General features: G+C 43.8%; 1 protein-coding gene across 4 annotated transcripts in view; it reads right to left on the reverse strand.

Moving 5' to 3' along the window:
• The window catches only part of LOC307088604 (NLR family CARD domain-containing protein 3-like), a 43,457-nt gene extending 28,881 nt beyond the window's left edge, over positions 1-14,576 (reverse strand). For 2 of the 4 annotated variants that reach the window (XM_079754544.1, XM_079754541.1), the window contains exons 1-5: positions 10,018-10,499; positions 6,215-6,311; positions 5,476-5,595; positions 1,070-1,183; positions 840-940 (exon numbers count right to left, since the gene is read on the reverse strand). In XM_079754544.1, the coding sequence (XP_079610670.1) occupies positions 840-940; positions 1,070-1,183; positions 5,476-5,595; positions 6,215-6,311; positions 10,018-10,090 (505 nt within the window). In that variant the 5' untranslated portion in view covers positions 10,091-10,499. Of the gene's footprint in view, positions 1-839; positions 941-1,069; positions 1,184-5,475; positions 5,596-6,214; positions 6,312-10,017; positions 10,500-14,030; positions 14,253-14,516 lie in introns of those variants that run through there. The other 2 variants (XM_079754543.1, XM_079754542.1) reach the window with 2 other exon arrangements.
• Positions 14,577-21,718: the final 7,142 nt, after the last annotated feature.

Consider the following 21,718-nt stretch of genomic DNA (forward strand, 5'->3'; position numbering starts at 1 on the left):
TTAACTTGATACCCCCACAACAACCCTACATATCTGGATCAAACCATTTAACCTGACACAACCACAATAACCCTTCATATCTGGACTAAACCATCAAACCTGATACCCCACAATAACCCTTCATGTCTGGATCAAACCATTTAATCTGATACCCCCACAATTACCCTACATACTGTATGTGGATCAAACCATTTAACCCCCAAGAGGAAAGATATCTTCACATTGAAGTTAAAAGTCATTTAGTCTGAAGAGAACAAATAAGAGCCTCATACTGTTCCTTAAAATTTGAATTTCTCGTGTTGTTAGGGCCACTTTATTTCTAGTTTCATTTTATGGAAAATTACCTCCCCCTGCTGGCACTTTTTATGTTGGTTTGAGATGCCTCCTGGAACTCAATATAGGTAGACAGGATTTGAGGCCCATTACGGGGCCGCATTAGGAAAATGCCAGCCACAGTCGGGAACGATATCGCTTTTTGACCACGAATACAAACACGAATACGAACACGAATACAAACACAAATAAGAATAGCCTATGCAAATTATATACAAAGATACACGCTTGAATATAACCTTTTCGTTTGCATATACACTGAAACCCGCATACACCTTAGGATAATATATTTTTTGTTATAATCAAGAGATCCTATTTTCGTTGTAATTAGATTTTGTTTGATTGAACTGGTTCGTGCGTCTGAAATACCCCCTTGCCTGGGCTCGCGCGGCGTCTTGAAAGAAGGTAGGACAAGCTGCCGAAACACCTGTCTTCAAAGTAAAAAAGAGTCTCTTCTGCCCTTCAAAATAATTGTCTCCTCTGTCTTCAAAGTAAAAGCCTCTTACCGCCCCCCAGTGTGTCGGCCAGTACCTCCTGGTTCATCTCCTTCTCTGTTTGATGCTGCTGTACAGACTGAGAACTGGTAACCTTTGACCTCTCCTGGTGTCTGCGGAGAACACACAGACACAAACAGACACACACTATTATATATTTTCCCCTGACTTGTAAAAATCAGTATCAGTAGAGTCTGATAACAACCAACTTGTCTGTTTAATCGTCTGTTTGAAACCCCTACCTCTCCTCTTTGGAGGGCCGTCCATATTTAAGGTCAGGAGGTAGACCCATAGACCCGTCACTCTTCATGGAGACACAGCTGGGTTCAGGGGAGTCTGCTCTCTGCTGCCTCCTTCTGAAAAACAAACACCATCTGGAAGTTAGGATTTGTGGATATCGTTTTATCATCATTTATTGCAGGGATACCCAACTACTATCTCATGACCTTCCATTTAAATAATCTTTCTCTGATTTTGAAATACGAATATAAAGGGGAGCTGAAAAATGTATTTATTATGGCATTCAAGCACTAACATGTTGACATAAAACACTAACACACTTCATACTGTGCATAGAGTTTTGATTCACAATGTTAACATAGAAAACAGAGCAGTCAGTTACTACATTTCTACACAAACTGGTTATTCTTCATGAATCATTTGTTTCAATAAATCACTTCACCGCCAAAGATCAATTCAAACTGATTCAATAAATGGGGCAGTTTAAAAGACGTTGAACCTTTAACATTAAACCTGTAAAGTCTGATACAAGTCGTCTTAAAATTATTTCAGTAATGCGATTCAAACAGCAGAATAAACGGCCTCAGCCATGAACCAATCCAGCACCAAGTGGTCCTGTGACGTTGGTTCTGTTGGGACAGACTGTTCTCCTCCAGCTCATCATCGCTCTCTACAGCAGGCGCTCTGTGAACGGTTTCTTATCGGGACCAAGAGGCCATGCGACACGGAGGGAGGCTGTGGTACCGCCCTCTGGTTCAGGACCGTTATAGCCCCCTCTGGTGGTCGTTCAGAGAGGTTCCGCTCTCTGGTTCTGGACCGTTATAGCCCCCTCTGGTGGGCGTTCAGAGAGGTTCTGCTCTCTGGTTCAGGACCGTTATCGCCCCCTCTGGTGGTCGTTCGGAGAGGTTGTGCTCTCTGGTTCAGGACCGTTATCGCCCCCTCTGGTGGTCGTTCGGAGAGGTTCTTCTCTCTGGTTCTGGACCGTTATAGCCCCCTCTGGTGGTCGTTCAAAGAGGTTCTGCTCTCTGGTTCTGGACCGTTATAGCCCCCTCTGGTGGTCGTTCAGAGAGGGTCTGCTCTCTGGTTCAGGACCGTTATAGCCCCCTCTGGTGGTCGTTCATAGTTTGCTGAATCTGCCCTATCCTGGTTCACATCCTACTTGATGAATCGCACCTATAAGATAACAACTCGTCCAAACCTTGCACGCTTGACACTGGTGTCCCGCAAGGCTCTTTAGGGCTCTAGACTAACTTTTTGAATTGGTTGCACTTGTCCGCCTATCTTCTTTTTTTAGGTGCACCAGCACAAAATATTGGTGCACTCACATTTTTCATTGCATCGCCTTTAACGCCATAAGGTCACCTTTTTATCGCTCTCCATAACCTTCATATAATGTGAATTAGGGCTGCAACAACAAATCGATAAAATCGATAAAACAATCTATGAGAAAACGAATTTAGTCATCAATTTGTTGAGTCGCGCGTTTAATACGTCACTCGTAGCCGGGAACTGTTTACAAAAGCCAACGCCGACAGGACCATGCTTCATGCGCGCCCACAGCGAGCCTTTTCATGCGCTATATTTTGAGTGACCACAGCTTGTATTTTGGACATGAAACATGGCGGAGGCGGAGAAACGGTTCGACCTAAATCTTCCAAGGTGTGGGAGCACTTTACAATGCATGAAGCTAAAAAGTGTGTCAGTTGCAATCTTTGCGAAAGCAAAATGGCGTGGCACTAAAGCACCACGGTGATGATACAACATCTGAAAAGAAAACATGTCGGAGTCATCCGTGACGAGGAAGGGGGCTCGACAGCAGGGTAAAGGTGGATGTATAGTCCTCCGTAAAGTGCTGTGCGTAGACACGGAGACCCTCTCCGTTGACGGAGAGCCTGTCGGAGACCCTCTCCGTTGCTCTACGTGCGCATCAGATATTTTTTAACTATCCATCGATGTGTACGGAGACGGACGGAGACGGCAAGGGCTGTGATTGGTCCTCTCACAAAATCATTTCTGGAATCACTTTTACCGGTTTGACTTTGCACCTTATTTACTATATACATTGTTTACTTTGCACATCAAGGACTAAAAAACACAAAATATGATTTGAAACCTTTGGAAGTTTATGTACGCTTTTTACATGGTTAGTATTCAGCATATGCGATCGGTCAGGCGGCGAATTTCATTGTGTATCCGACTTATTTATTAGTATTGGACATGCAACATTAGTCTCTCCTGTTTAGTGCGTTAATTTATTCGTTATCCAGCTTTACAAGTGTAACCCCTCTTGCACCTAAGTCTTTAAGCTAGTGTGTTTACAAAACCAAGAGGCAGGGGTCATTATCTATTTTAGATTCGATGAGGAGATTGGTTGTTATCTTTCCTGGTATACTGTAAGGATATACCTGTAATATCCACCCCAAATAACTCACAAGACATCCGACTGGCGATTTAGTTTGAAGAAAATATATATATTGAAACCAAAACTTATGGAGTCAGTATTCCACAATGCAGATATCACTAGAAATATGATGGAATGAAGAACAAAATACTGCTAATGCACGAATGTACCACACTTCTAGTAATAGTAATAAACAATTTAGTATGATAACACAGTAATATAGTTAAATTCACAAAGAACCTTAAACCTTCAATATCTTTTTCCTTTGAGTTCTGGTGAGCCACAAGTGGTTTTCTTCAATGAAATTGTACCAAAAAAACCTCTGAGATCTCAGGAAAAAGAAATAATAAAAAATTATATTAAAAAAATAATAAAAATTTGAGTCCACCCCGGGAGTCCTACCACCCCAATGGATGTCAGATGAGGCAATCCAGGAAGAGTATTGAAGGATGGAATGGCAATGTGAATGGTGATCCCCTGGCAGAAGATGGAAAGCAACCAGAATGGAGATATGGACAGATGACGGTCCTTTGAAGGGCTCCACAAAAAAAACCAGCCTGCACAACGTGCAGGAAAAATATTCATTAAGTCCATAATAAATGTCCACATACACATAAACACAGTACATATACACTTATCACATGTTCATATAGTCATGTTACCACCTTTTCAACAATATCCCGACTGGTTTTTGATAAAAGTTCAAGGCTAATCTCTGTAGTTTTAGCAGCGCGCAACAAATCGCTAATACAGTTAGCATGCTAACGTATCATGCTGAGCAGCGGCCATAACTCACCGGAATATCAATCAATAGTTCAACAAAGTTCTACACGACGTCCACAGCTTCTCAATCGTCTCAATGTTTATCAATATTTACTTTCTATTTCAGTTATCAACTTTCTAACTCAGTTTTATCAAGGTACAGCTATGTTGTTTCTCCAACATCCACACGAACTGCGTAGCAGGCAAGAGGAAGAACAAAAAACTCATGTGCGAGTAAGATGATGACTCGTAGCGTTTTTTCTTCGCAATTAAAAGAGTGTATTGACTGCGCCTCCGCTGCCACCTTGTGACCAAATTGGGAATAGGTTATTTCTTTAAAAAACAAAATTTAACAACAAATCACATGGAATGCAGCTTAATTTTCCAAAATAATGGAGGTAATAGCCTGGAAGATTTACTACCTGGGTTACACAAGCATACAAAGTTTATTAAACTAGCGTAAGCGTTAGCTGGTTAATGTCTGTGTGAGTGTGTGTTGGTCTGTGTGTGTGTGTGTCAGTCTAGTGAAGTAATGAACGAGTCCGGTTGTGTCTGTGCAAACGTGTACTGTAAAGTTAGTGGAACTAAGAATAAAGTACAATTTATTGTATGATGTGTACTTTTAGGGTTACTATAAGACCTATCATTTAGCGTTCACCACAATTGACTCTGAAAAGCAGTGCCAACATTAAAATATTTTTAAACCATTCAGCGAACAAAAGGCAACAGGCTGATTATCATTTAGGGTGCCACTCAACATGCAACACGCCCACTCAAATGGTGTGAAATGCCGACATTCTACTGCTCATTCACATATAAGGTAATTAACATTTCCGCCGGCTAAAATACAACCTCAGGGGTAGTCTTTTTTCAGGATGTTCAATGTCAGGATATGTCGTTTACATACACGACCCGTCGGGAGAATAGCGGGCTAATAGCGGGCTGTACGTCTATGAGTGTAAGCAGCTAGAATGGCATTTAAGCACTAACATGTTGACATAAAAACACACTTATTACCCTTCATACTGTGAGCGTTGATTCACAATGCGTTTAGCTAACACAGAAAATGATTCAAATTCATACGATTCAAACAGCAGAATAAACGGCCTCAGCCATGAATCAATCCAGCACCAAGTGGTCCTGTGATCGGACGTTTTTATGTTCTGATTAATGATCGGCGGGCCGGATCAAAATGATCCGTGGGCCGCCAGTTGAACAGCCCTGATGTATTGGCTGTATCCTCACCTTTTCTTATAAGGTTGGTGATTCCCATCTTTAAACTCATCAGGTAGATTCATAGACCGGTCACTCTTCATGGAGACACAGCTGGGTCCAGGGGAGTCTGCTCTCTGCTGCTGCTCTGGGCTTCAACACAACACAACACACAACACACACACACACACACAATTGTATTTTTCCTGACTTGTAAACATCGGCACCAGTAGGGTCTGATAACAAGAGCCTGCTCTCTCCTGCTGGACCTATACTGATGTGTTTTTATTCTGAGTACCCTAATGCTTTGAACTAGAATCACAGAATTATCAATCTGTTTGATCAACACTGACGTACCAAACTTTGTGATGGTCATAGTCTAATTTAAGCATGCTATCTTTTCCTTCTCTGATATTAGGAACAAACAATGACCAAATGGAGGTCACTGTTTTACTGTCAATGTTGACCACAGAACGGCAGTCATGCAGACCAAACACAGTAGAGAACAAAAACAGAGCCCTGTTCATATCAGGGGAGCCTTACTGCTCAGGTCAGATGTATTGCTCTTCCTGATTTTCTGGTCTGGCTGTTCACGTTGTGTTTTAAACGTGGCCGATACGACAACTGAGGATCTAGAGTGATCTGAGGTCTGCTGCTGCTCTGGGCTTCAACACACACACAGTTTTTACTCAGACTAATGATGGAGTCATGGTGTATCACTGCTGAGCTCTGAGGTGGACAACAGTCACAGAGAGAGAGATCCTCTTCTTACCTCTTAGCTTTGTTCCGGAGGCCATGTTCCCCAGACAGAGTGGTCTTAGAGGCAGGACCCCCCTCCTCTCTCTCCTCATCCATAGTAGACTGGAGACCTGGACACAAACACAACTCATCCATCACTTCAATTGCCTTTTGAACTTTAGATGTTTATTGAGAGAGAAGATCATTGTGACTGCGTCACATTAAAGCATTATGGACGTCATAGACCATCAATATGAACCCCACAACATAACCACACTGCCCTCACTACAGTACAGATGTGTACAGCAGATAATAACAGAGATGAATAATTAAACACCTTGAAGACTGTGACTGTGCTTAAACTACAACAGAAAAAAGAAGTGCAATCGACTTAAAAAAATGTGCAATTAAAAGTAAAGAACATTAGAATATTTTTTCCACTGGAACAAAGTTTGAATTCGGTCACTTTACTGAACCACAGATTCCATATAAATCAACTGGTGAAGCTCAACATATCGATAGGGTATCCTCTTATGACCAACAAGTATATTTTTCTCCCTCCATGGCTGTGGTTAAGCCATAGGAATCGAGTCTAGATCCACAGGAACCCCCCTGTGAAAGTGGTACAGTCCAGCTACAGGCTACTAGGTGGATCTATAAAACTGTAAATAACCAGTCAATACACACAAATATTTAACTCTTTAAAATATCAGCACATTGAAATGATTTCTGTCTCGTCCTTCTTTTAATTTGGAGTAGCATCAAGACAAACAAATCACTTGAATATTGAACACAGTGTTCAATTTACCCCACAGGTCAGAAAAGCAGTGAAACATGAACTAACTTTGTATTCTTTACAGTAAACTCTCAGTAAACTCAGTCTTTAATTGATAAGCAATACACGGACACATTTACCAATCCACAGAGGAGCTGCCCCCCTCAGCACGTGTTTCCAGGTAAAACAGTTTTGCAGCACACACACACACACACACACACACACACACACACACACACACACACACACACACACACACACACACACACACACACACACACACACACACACAGATCACTGAGCCAATTTATGGCACAACCTCTGACGACACAACCAGTCCACTGGGTTACAGCAGAACCTCTGGTCCAGACCCGCCCTGGGCCCGGACCCGGATCAGGACCAGGACCAGGACCCGGACCTTGACCGGGACCAGGACCCAGACCAGGACCCGGACCCGGACCAGGATCCGGACCCGGACCAGGACCCGGACAGGGACCGCGACCTGGACCCGGACCTGGACCAAGACATGGACCAGGACCCGGACCCGAACCCGGACCCGGACCAAGACATGGACATGGACCCGGACCAGGACCAATCCCGGGACCTGGACTGGGATTGGGCCGTGATCCGGGACCCGGATCAGGATCAGGTCCAGGTCCAGGTCCAGGACCAGGACCCGGACCCGGACCAGGACCAGTCTATTCAGGAATATTGAATAGTATTTTTGCCAGAAATGTACATCCCAACTACAAATCAACCTTTCAATATTCTTCTCTGGGTCATCCAGAATAGTGCATTTTTCCACATGCTCTTAAAACTTAAAAGTACAAACCACTGTTTTAGTTTTCTGAACAAAGCAGAGTGTCTTCATGGGAACTCAAGTAGGTTGTGTATCCCAATAGAGCAGTGGTTCCCAAACTTTTCACAGCCACGTACCCCTTTAGACATCTGACCTCCAGCCATGTACCCCCTACTACCGCACACACAAAAAACCTGTCTGTAAGTCCCCCCACCACCATCACCACACGCACGCACGCACGCACATACACACACACACACACACACACACACACACACACACACACACACACACACACACACACACACACACACACACACACACACACACATATTTCTATACATTTCTATATTATTTTATTTTTCACCAAATGGATCAATTCTTACCAGCATTTTTAGTGTGCAACACCAGTTCACTTTTGAAAAAAGTAATCTACCAAACATTTCTACATTTCTAGAACATATTCAATTATAAACCGCTTGAAACTAAATTACAAACTCACCGCAGCTTTAATGAGAAGGGTGTGCATGAGAGGATGCGCATAGGTCTGCAATATCTGGCTGAATTTGAGAAAGTCTGAGTCTTAAATTGTTCTCCACACAAAGTCTTGCTCTGTATTTTGTTTTCATACTTGTCAGAGCTGAGAATCCACTCTCACACATGTACGTGGTGGCAAAGGGCATCAAAGTCTTAACAGCGCGTTTGGCCAGCACGGGGTATTCTGTGCACAGTCCGATCCAGAAATCCGACAGTGGCTTCTGATTAAATTCCATTTTCAGGGAACCATCTGTTGTGATCTCAATGAGACTTTCCTGTTCAGATGTTGATAAGAAAGCAGGCATATCTGTAAACTGATGACGTATCCAACTGTCTGAGCTGTCAGATTCGGGGAAATACCTGCGCAGCTGTGCAGCCAGCTCACGGAGGTGCGCGGTTATCTCGTGTTTCATGCTGTCTGTCAGGCAGAGTTCATTTGCACATAAAAATTCATGCAACGTGGGAAAGACCTCTGTGTTGTTGTTCTCCGTGCAGTTTAACCAGAGGTTCAACTTTTTTATCATGGCTTCAATTTTATCTCGCACGTTGAATATGGTTGCTGAAACCCCTTGTAATCCAAGATTAAGTTCGTTCAGACGAGAAAAAATATCGGACAGATAACCCAGGCGTGTAAGAAACTTTTCATCGTGCAGATGCTCAGACAAATGAAAGTTGTGATCACTGAAGAAAATCTTAAGTTCATCTTTGAGTTCAAAGAAACGTGTTAATACTTTGCCTCTTGATAACCAGCGCACCTCTGTATGAAGTAGCAACGTCTCATGATCGCTGCCCATTTCACTGCATAATGCAGAAAAAATGCGAGAGTTCAGGGGCCTGGCCTTCACAAAGTTCACCATTTTCACTGTTGTGTCCAAAACATTTTTCATACTGGCAGACATTCCCTTGACAGCAAGAGCCTCTCGGTGGATGCTGCAGTGAATCCAAGTGGCATCAGGAGCAACCGCTTGCACGCGCGTTACTACTCCGCTGTGTCTCCCGGACATGGCCCGTGCGCCATCGGTACAGATACCAACACATTGTGTCCACATAAGTCCGTTTGATGTCACAAAGGTGTCCAGCATTTTGAAAATGTCCTCTCCAGTTGCCCTTTTTTCCAGAGATTTGCAGAAAAGCATGTCCTCCTTAATTGTCCCTTCATGAATGTATCGCACATATACCAGGACATGTGCCAGGCCGGCTACATCTGTCGACTCATCCAGCTGTAGCGCGTAAAATTCACTGGCTCGTACACGACGTAGTAGTTGTTTTAACACGTCCTCGGCCATGTCACTGATTCTCCGAGAAACAGTGTTATTGGATGAAGGCATGGTCTGTATAGTTTTTTTGGCTTTTTCCCCCAGCATCGTCCCGACCATATCCATGGCAGCAGGGACAATTAAGTCCTCGACAATAGTGTGTGGTTTGCCAGTTTTAGCCACTCTGTAACTCACCATGTAAGATGCTTGTAGCCCGCTCCTATTAACGGTATCTGTCTCCCGTATGCAAGTCTTACTGGTAGAAAGTCCTCTCAATTCTCGCTCAAAAAACTCCGTGGCTTATTTCTCAAATTAGCATGTTTTGTTTCTAAATGTCTGCGCAACAGTGACGGTTTCATTGAGTTGTGAGACAGTACTTTTGCACATATAACACACTGTGGCCGAGTAAATCCACCAGTATTAATCTTAGTGAACCCCAAAGCAATATAGTTTTCATCATATTTTCGTACCATATTTTCCTTTTTGACGAGGTTGTTCCTTTGCCCGTCGCTGCATGCTTTCCCGCATCAGGAGGCTCTGCATCGGACTCCTCACCACTGTCCGTGGCTATGCTCTCAGCGTGACCAGCCACAGGTGCATCGCTAGCATCCCGGTCAAAGGTAGACGACGTTGAAGGTGACGAATAATGTGGGTTGTTGTCGCTGGAAAGTGCACCTTCGACTGTTAGCTGACTGGTGGCAGCAGTGGATGTCCCTCTGGAAGGGCAATTTATCCTTTTTAGCCATTTATCCATTTACGGCGGTTAGCCGGGCGGCGGGCAACGTGTATGTTTCGGCAGTGCAATTAATTCACTGACCACCAGAGGGTAGCCTATACATGTCTATGCATGACAGTGAGTGAACAGGCGCTTATTAATCCGCCGGTTTAAACATGTAATGACGCTCTTTACAAAAGATGTTTTTTCTTTTTTTTCTTTTGCATTTTTTCGCGTACCCCCTGTGTCACGTGGCGTACCCCTGGGGGTACGCGTACCACAGTTTGGGAACCACTGCAATAGAGCGATCACACCGGCACCGCAACACAGCCGCGCTTTAACTCAACACTGAACTAAACCTTGGCAGTCTGCGTGGATTGCAGCGCCATTGTCACTCAACAACAAGTGGTAATTGGTAAAATGATAATTTTTCATGCAAAGAAAACTAAACATTTTCGTGTAGAAGTTTGATAATGTTAAGTTTTGTGTGAGGCCGCTTTGTGAACTACAGCTCTTCGCTGCTCTCAACGCGAATGATATACGTCACCACACCCGCACCCGGAACTCCGGTACAGACATGGCGATCTCTCTGCTCCACTTCACCACTTTTTTCCAAGGGGAGGATAAAAGCATTGAAAGAGGTGAAAACCATTATAAGTCGGGGCATGTGGAGAGTTTTAGTTATGCCGATGGGGAGATTGTCGGTCTTGTCCACGCCAGTCGCAGGGAGCGTGACGTCACATACGAGACGTATAGTCGTTGTCATTGTGTAATCTGGGGCATATAAAGACTGGGACCAGAAAATAATTACTTTATCTCCATTGAAACCCATTCATATTTTACGATCTCATAGGTCGTGTGGGCTCTACCGGAAGGGGCGTGGCTTCACCGCTCCATAGCAACCATGAGAGTCACGTGACGTTGAAGCAGGGCCATGAAAAGAAAAGCCCAAAGAAACGTAGGCATGTCACATGCTTAAAGCCGTTTTTGTATTTAATCAATTAAATATTAAAATATAGATTATGTATATATAAATATACAACTATTTAATTATATTATAAGTAGACCATAGCTTTATTCAATTATCAATTATTACCTTCCTCTCGGAAATTCTATGAATGAAATTCATATTGACGGTGTGGCACTATATCCCTATTCTCGCACACCCATCTTCAATTGAATATATTATTCTCGTTGCTTCGCGGAAGTCTGGTGGTCCCTGTATATAATAAATAAATAAATAAATAAATATATATAAGATTATGAAAGTTAAATGCACATTTCTCTCTAAAAATGTTTACATAAACAAATGGCGTAACTATACTAAAATATCATATTTTCCACCCAGAATAAAAAGTATGTTCGCCATTTTCACAGAAAAATATCCTAAAAAATGATCCAATTGGAAAAATGCTCACAGCGTCTATTAGAGCCGTAGTCGGGCTAATACATACCCGCTCTGAATGTCAAACATCAGCATTACATTGTAGTGAATTAAACCCCCTCTCCGTCTGCAGACAACGCCGAAGGGTACTTTTCCGGTCAGCAACCGATGCCGAAGGGTACTTTTTCCCGTCAGCGGCCGACGCTAAATTGCCCTTGCCAACAGTTGGTATTTGACATTTTCATACCGAGAGTGTGTTAGGTGCAACCAGCCTGTAGAGACTCAGGCCCCGTTTACACGAGGACGCTTGCGGGTAAAAACGTTACTCTTAAGCGTTATTCTTAAAAATGCAAATATCTGAAACCACCCTCCAGAGTGGAAAACTTGAACACGCTCCACCGTAGCGTTTCCATCTACACTGCCAAGACGCAAACTCTGCTCAGATCTGCTCACGTCGCGTACGCGTTTACGTTTATACATGCCCCAGTACAGGGAAATAAACAAACATGTTGGATTATTTCCATGCGTAGGACCGTCAAGCTGCTCCGGCAGCTCTAATAAACTTACAGGAGTCTTTCCACGAAATGTACAGGATATGTACAGATAGTATTGCTGAACGGAGAAGGATATGCATTATGTTTTGGTTTTCGCGGCGCAGATAAGAGAAGAAAGATTCCACGCATGCGCTCAGACATGGCGGTGTTGTGTGATAGTGTATGACAGCACCACCTAGCCACCTGACATGCATACCCAATCGAAATCCACACACTTTTGCGTCATTGTATGCACGCAGATTTCCTCCCGAAAACCCTCGTCTAAACGCAGAATAAAAAGTGAAGACGCGACGCCACTTTTGCGTCTTTTGTTCAGACCGTCATCATGTAAACGTAGCCTCAGTCACTGAGTCAGCTGCTTCTCTACAGCAGAACCAACAGGAACATAGATACCATGTAATCAATAAAGAGACCGATAATGTCTTGAATAGAAGCACATCAAGTAGAAAAGGCCTCCTCTGCCCTGTTTCTGCTGAACACCTCCATGTACAATCCCCCTCCATCCTTTGAAGACATTTGCCTCCGTGTGAACGTATGAATCAGTAGAATCTATACAATAGATGGATGATTTCTCTTTTCAGAATAGCAGAGTACTGAGTAGAGCTTCCTCTTAGTACAAGATACTCAGAGTACAAGATACTCAGAGTGCAGAGTACTTAGAGTGCAGAGTACTCAGAGCACAGAGTACTCAGTCTGCAGAGTACTCAGAGTGCAGAGTACTCAGAGTGCAGAGAACTCAGAGTACAGAGTACTCTGTAAGGGTTATCATGTTGTACTGGCGTTTGATTCTATAATAGCAGGGGGATTTTCTTTATCCATTTCTCTTAAATAAGTCTTCAAGAGAATCTCGTTGGGTTGGATTCTTTTTTGTCTTTTTACCTTCCTCATGTTACACCCTTTGCTGGCAGGTATTCAGATAAGGGCCAAGACACACACATACACACACACGCACACACACACACACACGCATACACACAAAAATAAATCTTCGCCTTTGCCACGTTTAACATCCTACCCTTTAAAATATCGCAAACGGTCTACTCTGCTGCAGTCTGTGATTCAATCAACTCCAGCTGTAGTGAAGTGGATCATTAAGCTTCAAGTGTAAGTGAACCATTTAAACGTCTTGGTAGTAGTAAACCAAATGATTTCACCCAAGCTCCATTTTGAAACACTCCAAAAGGTGCACCGCAGCACTACCTGCTGGTGAGAGGATGTCAGTGGGATTGGCTGAGCTGAAGAACACGAACCAGTCACCAGTGACTTCTGTGTTGAGGTGGTGGCGGCAGTGTAAATTCCCCTCGAGGTCATGTCCCTCTCACATGAGTGATGCTCTCAGATATAGAGTAGGCCTACACTACTGCAGAATGATGCAGGCCCACAGAGAACAAGACCCAGTACAAGATGACGTCTAAACACCTTCACTAACAAAGATGACCGTCTTACTGTCTAAATATTGTAATCATAATACCACACTACAAATATAACAACTGTCCATTCTGTCCTAACTACCTTTAAAGTCACTACAAGACACTTGTGATTAAGAACAAATCCAAAATCTGAGGAAACAGTCAGTATAACCTCAACCTGACGCTTGACTCCAGGCTGGAAGGTTCTGGGTTTGATCCCCAATGCCCACAGTCTAACAGGTAGCATTCTACAGAGCAGGAATCTTCAAAATGATTCAATAGCAATTTAGACAAATAGCAATGCATCAATACATTGAATAACGTTTTTAACCATGTGGTTTTACAGGAAACTAACCATCACCCTATTGATGAGATTCAAAGTTATTTTTCATCTATCACGGATCAGAGTGGACTACAGCACCTTAGTCGTCTTCTTGCTGTGATGAAGTGAGCCACACCAAATCGTCCGACTCATTTCAAGGAAATGGTGAACCAACCAGTCGGACAATTTCCCCTCCCAGTTCATACTCCTCCCAGACTAACATGGTAAGGCGGCTGATCCTAGAATAATAACCATGTGGTTTTACAGGAAACTAACCATCACCCTATTGATGAGAATCAAAGTTATTTTTCATCTATCACGGATCAGGGTGGACTACAGTACCTTAGTCGTCTTCTTGCTGTGATGAAGTGAGCCACACCAAATCGTCCGACTCATTTCAAGGAAATGGTGAACCAACCAGTCGGACCAGTTCCCCTCCCAGTTCATACTCCTCCCAGACTAACATGGTAAGGCGGCTGATCCTAGAATAATAACCATGTGGTTTTACAGGAAACTAACCATCACCCTATTGATGAGAATCAAAGTTATTTTTCATCTATCACGGATCAGGGTGGACTACAGTACCTTAGTCGTCTTCTTGCTATGATGAAGTGAGCCACACCAAATCGTCCGACTCATTTCAAGGAAATGGTGAACCAACCAGTCGGACCAGTTCCCCTCCCAGTTCATACTCCTCCCAGACTAACATGGTAAGGCGGCTGATCCAAGAATAATAACTTTATTCAAATTTGAACTTTGGACAGGGAGCTGTTATGCGTTGAAGCTCAGAGAAAAACCAAGAGACACTCGATGGTTCAACCAGCATGTAGAGACACTCAGTCACTGAGTCAGCTGCTTCTCTACAGCAGAACCAACAGGAACACAGATACCATGTTATCAATAAAGAGACCGATAATGTCTTGAATAGAAGCACATCAAGTAGAAAAGGCCTCCTCTGCCCTGTTTCTGCTGAACACCTCCATGTACAATCCCCCTCCATCCTTTGAAGACATCACCACCTTGTTTAACTGAACACTTAATTTGCCTCCGTGTGAACTTATGAATCAGTAGAATCTATACAATAGATGGATGATTTCTCTTTTCAGAAGAGCAGAGTACTGAGTAGTTTCCACAGAGTACAAGATACTCAGAGTACAGAATAATCAGAGTACAAGATATTCATGCAGTGCAGAGTACTTGAAGTGTAGAGTACTCAGAGCACAGAGTACTCAGTCTGCAGAGTTCTCAGAGTGGAGAGTACTCAGTAAGGGTTAACATGCTGTACTGGCTTGTGATTCTATAATAGCAGGGGGATTTTCTTTCTTCATTTCTCTTAAATTAGTCTTCAAGAGAATCTCGTTGGGTTGGAATTTTTCTTGTGTTTATTTTCCTTCCTCATTTTACACCCTTTAATGGCAGGTATTCAGATAAGGGCCAAGACACACACACATTTCAATGTCTTTATTTGTGTCCGCATTTATAAAATACATTGCAGGGGCACAAATATTTTTAGTTGCTTTTGATACCCTACATCCTCGAAACAACATGTTGTAATCCTTGAGTCAAACATGCACAGAGTAGACAATACGTACACATGAGCTTATTCAATCAACGTTGGTTGCACACAGTCTGTTAACATACAGAGAAAATCTATGGGTACAGAAAACACCTCCTCCTCCAAATAGCTCGGCTGCCTATAATGGAGGAGATTGAGCAATATGTTGCAAGCTGCTTTGCTTTACATTTGGACACCCTCATAATTCTCAAGCCTCTGACCACCAGCCTGTGGACATGACCTAGGCTGCCGAAAATTAAAACGATGAGCTGGCATTTATAGCCTAAACGTATAATAGCTTGCACTAATGGTTGGTACTTAACTTGTTTAGTGAGGAAAGCTTCCTCTAAACTTGAGTCAAAAGTGCAACCAACTTCCCATAGGAAAACCTCTCTGCTATTCTCATCAATCACAATGACATCTGGTGTATTTGCTGTTATACCTTGAAATACATGGGGGTCATTGCATTGAAACATTTCTGGTTTCACACATGAATGTTTGTAGAACAAAACAGAGGAATCAAACATGGGTGACACATCTTTGGTGATAATGTCAACAATTCTGTCATGCCTGGCTATGTATAGTAAACATTACAGCCGTTTACAATGTGGGACATAGACTCTATGGTCTGACGCTGTCCATGGTGTAGACAGTGAGAGTCATGATTATTGGGACACCAGATGGACAGATTCAGTTTAGTTGGCAGCACCTGAAGGCGTGCCTTTACCGTAAAAATTAGGATATCCTCATCGATAGCTGCATTTTTTAGAATCGAGTGGGACACAGAGTGATCAGCTGACTGGAGGCAGGCAAGCTTCCCTTGCAGCCTCAGTCCTGTCCAGCACTCCTTTCTCTCTTGCTTTCTGAGCGTTAGAAGGCGCGCGCGCCGATGGTGGGGAGCGCGCTTGATGGTCCGTCGCGGCTCACTGTTGCGTGCACATTTATTGACAGGTCCGTGATCACAGACTTGGAGACGCTCACCGTCTCGTTGTCCGCTCTTTTCCACTCCAGGGAAACACCAGTCCAGTCACACAGGTCGTTCAGGTCGGGCCAGTCAGAGTTTACGCCAAACCCTGGCGCATTGGTGTCCAGTTTACCACTGGGCTTCTTTTTAAACCCAAGGAATCTGGGGAGGTCGCTCAATTTCGGTACCTTGCGCTGCTCCAGGTCGAGAATGAGCGAGGCTCTGGCGATCTCTCTGACTGCCTGATCGTCGCTGTTAAGCATGTTTAATAAATGGGCAAGGCGTGTGGAAATATATGTCCATTCAATGTCTGTTATCCCTAGTCTCCCCTCCCGCTTACTGTGAAAAATGAAGTCACGGGTTGTGTGTGTGCTCATGCCAAACCACTCTCTCGATCGTTGTACAGTTTTGTTGTTGAGTTCGTACAATACCTTCTTTGGTATGTGAACATTGGAGAAGAGATGGTGTATTTTGGCCAGAGCAATCTGCCCGATCGCCTCCAGTTTCATAACCAGAGGGAGAGGAGAGGAGTGTATCATGTCCAGCCTGGTAATGTAGTCTGTGACAATCTCGTCTACTTGCGCTGTCCACTCCCCGGCGATAATGAATTTATGGCCGAGGTAGCTGTATGTTTCGTGGCGCGCAAAGACTCTGATTGGTACATTGTTTATTGTGAATGTTGGGATTGTGTCTGATTTGGCATGATACCAGCGATTGCTGCCACTCCTCCTCTCATAAAAGACAGCGCATTTTGATTGTTTCACCTGTAGTCCAGACCACTCTAAAAAAGAGTCAGTCCTGGAAAGCATGTCTTTTATAACGCCTTCGTGTCGGGAGCATACGACCACGTCGTCTGCGTACCCCTGCACGGGGTTGGGGGAGTAGGTGTTAAGGGGCGCACACTGGCACATCCACCGTATCCATCCATTGATTGCCAGCACAAAGTTCACCGCACTCCACGGGCAGCCCGTTTTTATACCCAGTTGTAATGGGATTGGGTCCGTGAGCTGTTTGCCGCATATCACTTGGATAAAGGAATCCTTATAGACGTCTTTGACTATGTCTATATACACCTGAGGCAGATGTATTTCGTGTTTAAAATCATCAATGCCGGTCTTAAGGCAAAAAGTATGTTCATTCATCCCTTGCCTTTCTATGTAGGCTTTCTGCTTTGTGGACAGAATATTATTTTCCACTAGCCACGGTAGAATACGGGAGAGAAGGCATTTCATGAACACCTTATACACAGTTGGGAGGAGGGATATGTCTCTCCATGTAGTCGGATCGTCTGGGATGTTATCTTTTTTCGGTATTCTGTGAACGAGGGCCCCTTTCCATGAGTCGGGTACTCTCTTGTTCTCCAGACATACATTAAAGATTGTTGTTAGAGTCCTATATGAGTTTGTGCTTTTGAGTGTTTCGTACGTGACCCCATCTACACCACTTGCTTTATAATGAGGTAAACTGTCAATTACCTTTTTCACCTCTTCTTCGGTGAAATGTGCAGTGTTTGGTAGATGCTCTGGTTCGGATGATGGCATCAGGCCGGTCCAGGGTGGGGGTGGCAGGGGGGCTGCAGATGACGTTTGACCATTCCCTTGACATTTATCCTCACAGTAGGGCTGTATGTGTGCGATGTTACTGGAGCAGGGGGGCGGGGCGGGGTACTCGCTATTATTCAGAATGATTTGGATCGCTTTTGTTCTTCTGTTTTGCCACAGATATGAACGTTTATTGCGTTTTACTTTCCTGGAATGTCGGCTTTGTACGGCCCCAAGAGAGGGCTGGATTATATCCCTTACAAAGCGGAGTTGTATCTCAATCCAGGAAGCGAGTGAAGCTGATGGTAATTCCCCAGGGAAAGGTTGGCCCACTGGAAGTTTCTTCAGGATGCGTGCTGTGTATTTCAAAAAAGGCTCTCCATATGATAATCCACTGAATATGCCATTCTTGTAGAATACGCCGTTGAGAAGTGATATTAATCTCATCCACTTGCCCGGATCTGCAGACGAAAGGAAGTGCGTTTTTTGCTGCACTTTCTTTGTATCCATCGTCTCTCTAAACGCTCTTTCTGCCATTTGGAAATCATTCCAGTGATGTTCAGTCAGTGGTCCAGAGAATGTTGAAAAGTCTGTGTAGGGATTTGATCTACCCATAGCGTCGAGAGTAGGGTCGTGGACAGCCCATGCTTGTTGGTAGATCCTGCCGCTTCTCAATGCTTGTTTGTAAGCACCCCTTAACGCCGACACGGCGCACATGATTAGAACAAGTTTGCAGAACATCTCAGCAACTGACTACATTAACGGCGGGGGTTACGACGGGTGCGGTTGTTTAAGTTTTTACAAAAACAACATTGGCGTCGAGCGGTGCTTCGCCCGTGACCGGCGTCGAGCCACACACACACACACACACACACACACACACACACTCAGTGATATCTTTTTACACCCTTTACACACAGGTTTTTAGATTGAAATGATATATGGGTTGATATGGTATGATATATATTTTTAGAACCACGCAGTAGTCCCACAAAAGGATACAATTTAACAGTAAATATAAAGACTCTTGCAATGATACATTACAGTAAAAATATCATCATTTAAATAGTGAATTAGGTAAACTGAATTCTTTCTTGTTGTTGTAATTGAGTTGTATACACAACAGCATAGTGTGTTGGCTTGTTGATTTGGATTCTTCGCGTGTTTCTTCCTTCTTATCTTGTAACACCCTTTACAGGCAGCCATTCAGACAGGAGCAAAGGTGGCACAAACAGACATGCACACTAGAGATGGATTTATTGATTCGTTTCCGCGAACCAGTTCGCGTGATTCAGTTCGCCAAGAGGAGTCGTTCGCGAATCGTTCGTTCGTTCGTTCGTTCAGTCGAGTTTCCGGTAGCAGTGAATCGAATCATCTACGGTTCTTTGAGTCAGTAGGACTCAGCTCCTCCCTCGTTCGTTCGTTCGTTCGTTCAGTCGAGTTTCCGGTAGCGGTGAATGGAATCACGGAATGCACGGTTCTCAGCTGAGTCAGTCAGACTCAGACTCTCAAACGATCGTGGAAGTCGGCCATCAACATAACAACATTACAACTCAATTCCTTTCAGCTGAGTAGGAGAGCTTCATGTTCAGGATCTGGATGTTGTTGCCCAGGCCCCGTACGTCAGCTGCTGACTATCATGAAAGGTGAGTCAATATCGTTCATTTTATATATGGAAAATTACCAGAGATAAAGGAACAATGCGTCAACCCTAACCCCAAAATGTATTAAGACCAGGCTACTCGACAAGAAAATGCCCAGCTGTAGGCCTATTGCAAAAAATGTAGTTCTTGGTGGAAACGATGTAACCACCTGACGTTTTACTTTACCTCAGAGATAATACCATAGTTAATAATGATATGCCATGCGGCATATCATGCGGCATCACCTGCGCGTATTGCTGCTGCGTAGGCCTACATGGACGTTCCAATTATGTTGACTTTGTGTATCGTTGAAGCTAAATAAGTAGTAATAACTAATATATAACCTACTCCTGGTGCAGTGCATGCAACAGTGTGTGCCATTTATTCAGCTCCAGTATGCGAAGTTCTTCATCAGTGTGTGGAGGGAGGATATTACCACACACACAACAGTGGAGTCTCAATCTGTGTGTCTAAAGTAAGTTTGGTTTTCATGCGTCCTATCGTCACTAGTCCCATCTTTGTCCACTGGGTGGCGCTTTAGAGACTGATTCACCTTGTGATCCAGCAGCTGCTCTGTGTGGAGAAGCTTTAAGGTTGAACTTTAACACTAACTTTCCCTCTTTGTTCTTCACATTATGGTTCCTCTTTGTGGTTCCAGTCTTTACTAAAGGCCTTAGCTGTTCAACAACCCCATAACAGCAAGTTAATGAATGACTAATATCTCTGACAATTTTACCCAGTTATAAGATAACCTAAAGTAAATTATTAACTAATTTCACTGACTATTAAGCCCAGTTGTAAGATGAGTTAATGAATAACTAATATCTATGACTGTAGGAGCCAATTCCTTTGCATTGTGTGTGTGTGTGTGTGTGTGTGTGTGTTTGTGGGGGGGGCGTGTATGAACTTGTACTCATAACCCCTATGTATCTGGATCATACCATTACCTGATACCCCACTAACCCGATGTATTTGGATCATACCGTTAACCTGATACATCCACTAACCCCACACATCTGGCTCAAACCGATAAAACTGCAAGAGGAAAGATATTTCCACATAGAAAGGTTAGACATTTAGAAATCCCATGGTGTAATTAAGAAAAAATGCAATTGTCTTAACCCTCAAAAATAGGAGACGCCGTCTTAAATGTTTTCAAGATAAGAGCCTCTTACCGCCCCCCAGTGTGTCGGCCAGTTCCTCCTGGTTCATCTCCATCAGGCAGAGCTTTGTGATGTCCACCACTCCCTCTATGGCGCGCCTCCTCTGCTCCTCCTCCTTACCATCCTCCTCCTCCACCTCCTCCTCCCTCTGGCTCTCTGAGCATTGTGGGTAATCTGGGAAGGGAACCCTCCAGAGCTTCTTCAGCTCCTTGTCTAGGAAAGCGTGTGCGTTCTCCTCAGCCCTCTGGAACAGAACAAACATCAAGGAGAACTTTACTCTGAACTAACTGAGACATCGGAAGCATTGTTGATCTGAAGAGGGAAGCCTGGAGACTATTAGCACCACTATAAGAGATGCTCTCTAATGTTCCTGTAGAGCTAAAGTCAAACGTCTTGGTGGACATTTACACACCTTGATCAGCTCTGTTTGGAGCTGCTGAACATACTGAGCACTGGCGACCTTTGACCTCTGCTGGTGTCTGTGAAGAACACACACAGATATACACACTCTAGTGTATCTCTCCTGACTGGTAAACATCAGTACCAGTAGAGTACAACCAATTGGTCTGCTTTCATCGTCTGTTTGAAACTCCTACCTCTCCTCTCCGGAGGGGCGTCAAGAACCAGGATTTATGTAGTTATTCATGTAGTTGTATTTTTAATCTCTTATCTCCTACCAATTCTTACCTTTGCTCAATAGACTGATTTCCATCTTTAAAATAGAGAGGTGGATCTAAGATTGGCCACTTTTCATGGAGACACAGCTGGGTGCAGAGGAGTCTGTTCTCTGCTGCTGTACTCTTCTAGAACAGCAAGAAGATGATGTACATGGTTACAACTACTAGTACAGTCTGGCAACAATGACTGGGGTGTTGACATCGCCGTGGTTCAGAACCAGTTGGTCTTGAATCCAAGCTGGGT

This window comes from Pollachius pollachius (assembly GCF_949987615.1).
Source record: "Pollachius pollachius genome assembly, chromosome: 17".
Lineage (NCBI taxonomy): Eukaryota > Metazoa > Chordata > Actinopteri > Gadiformes > Gadidae > Pollachius > Pollachius pollachius.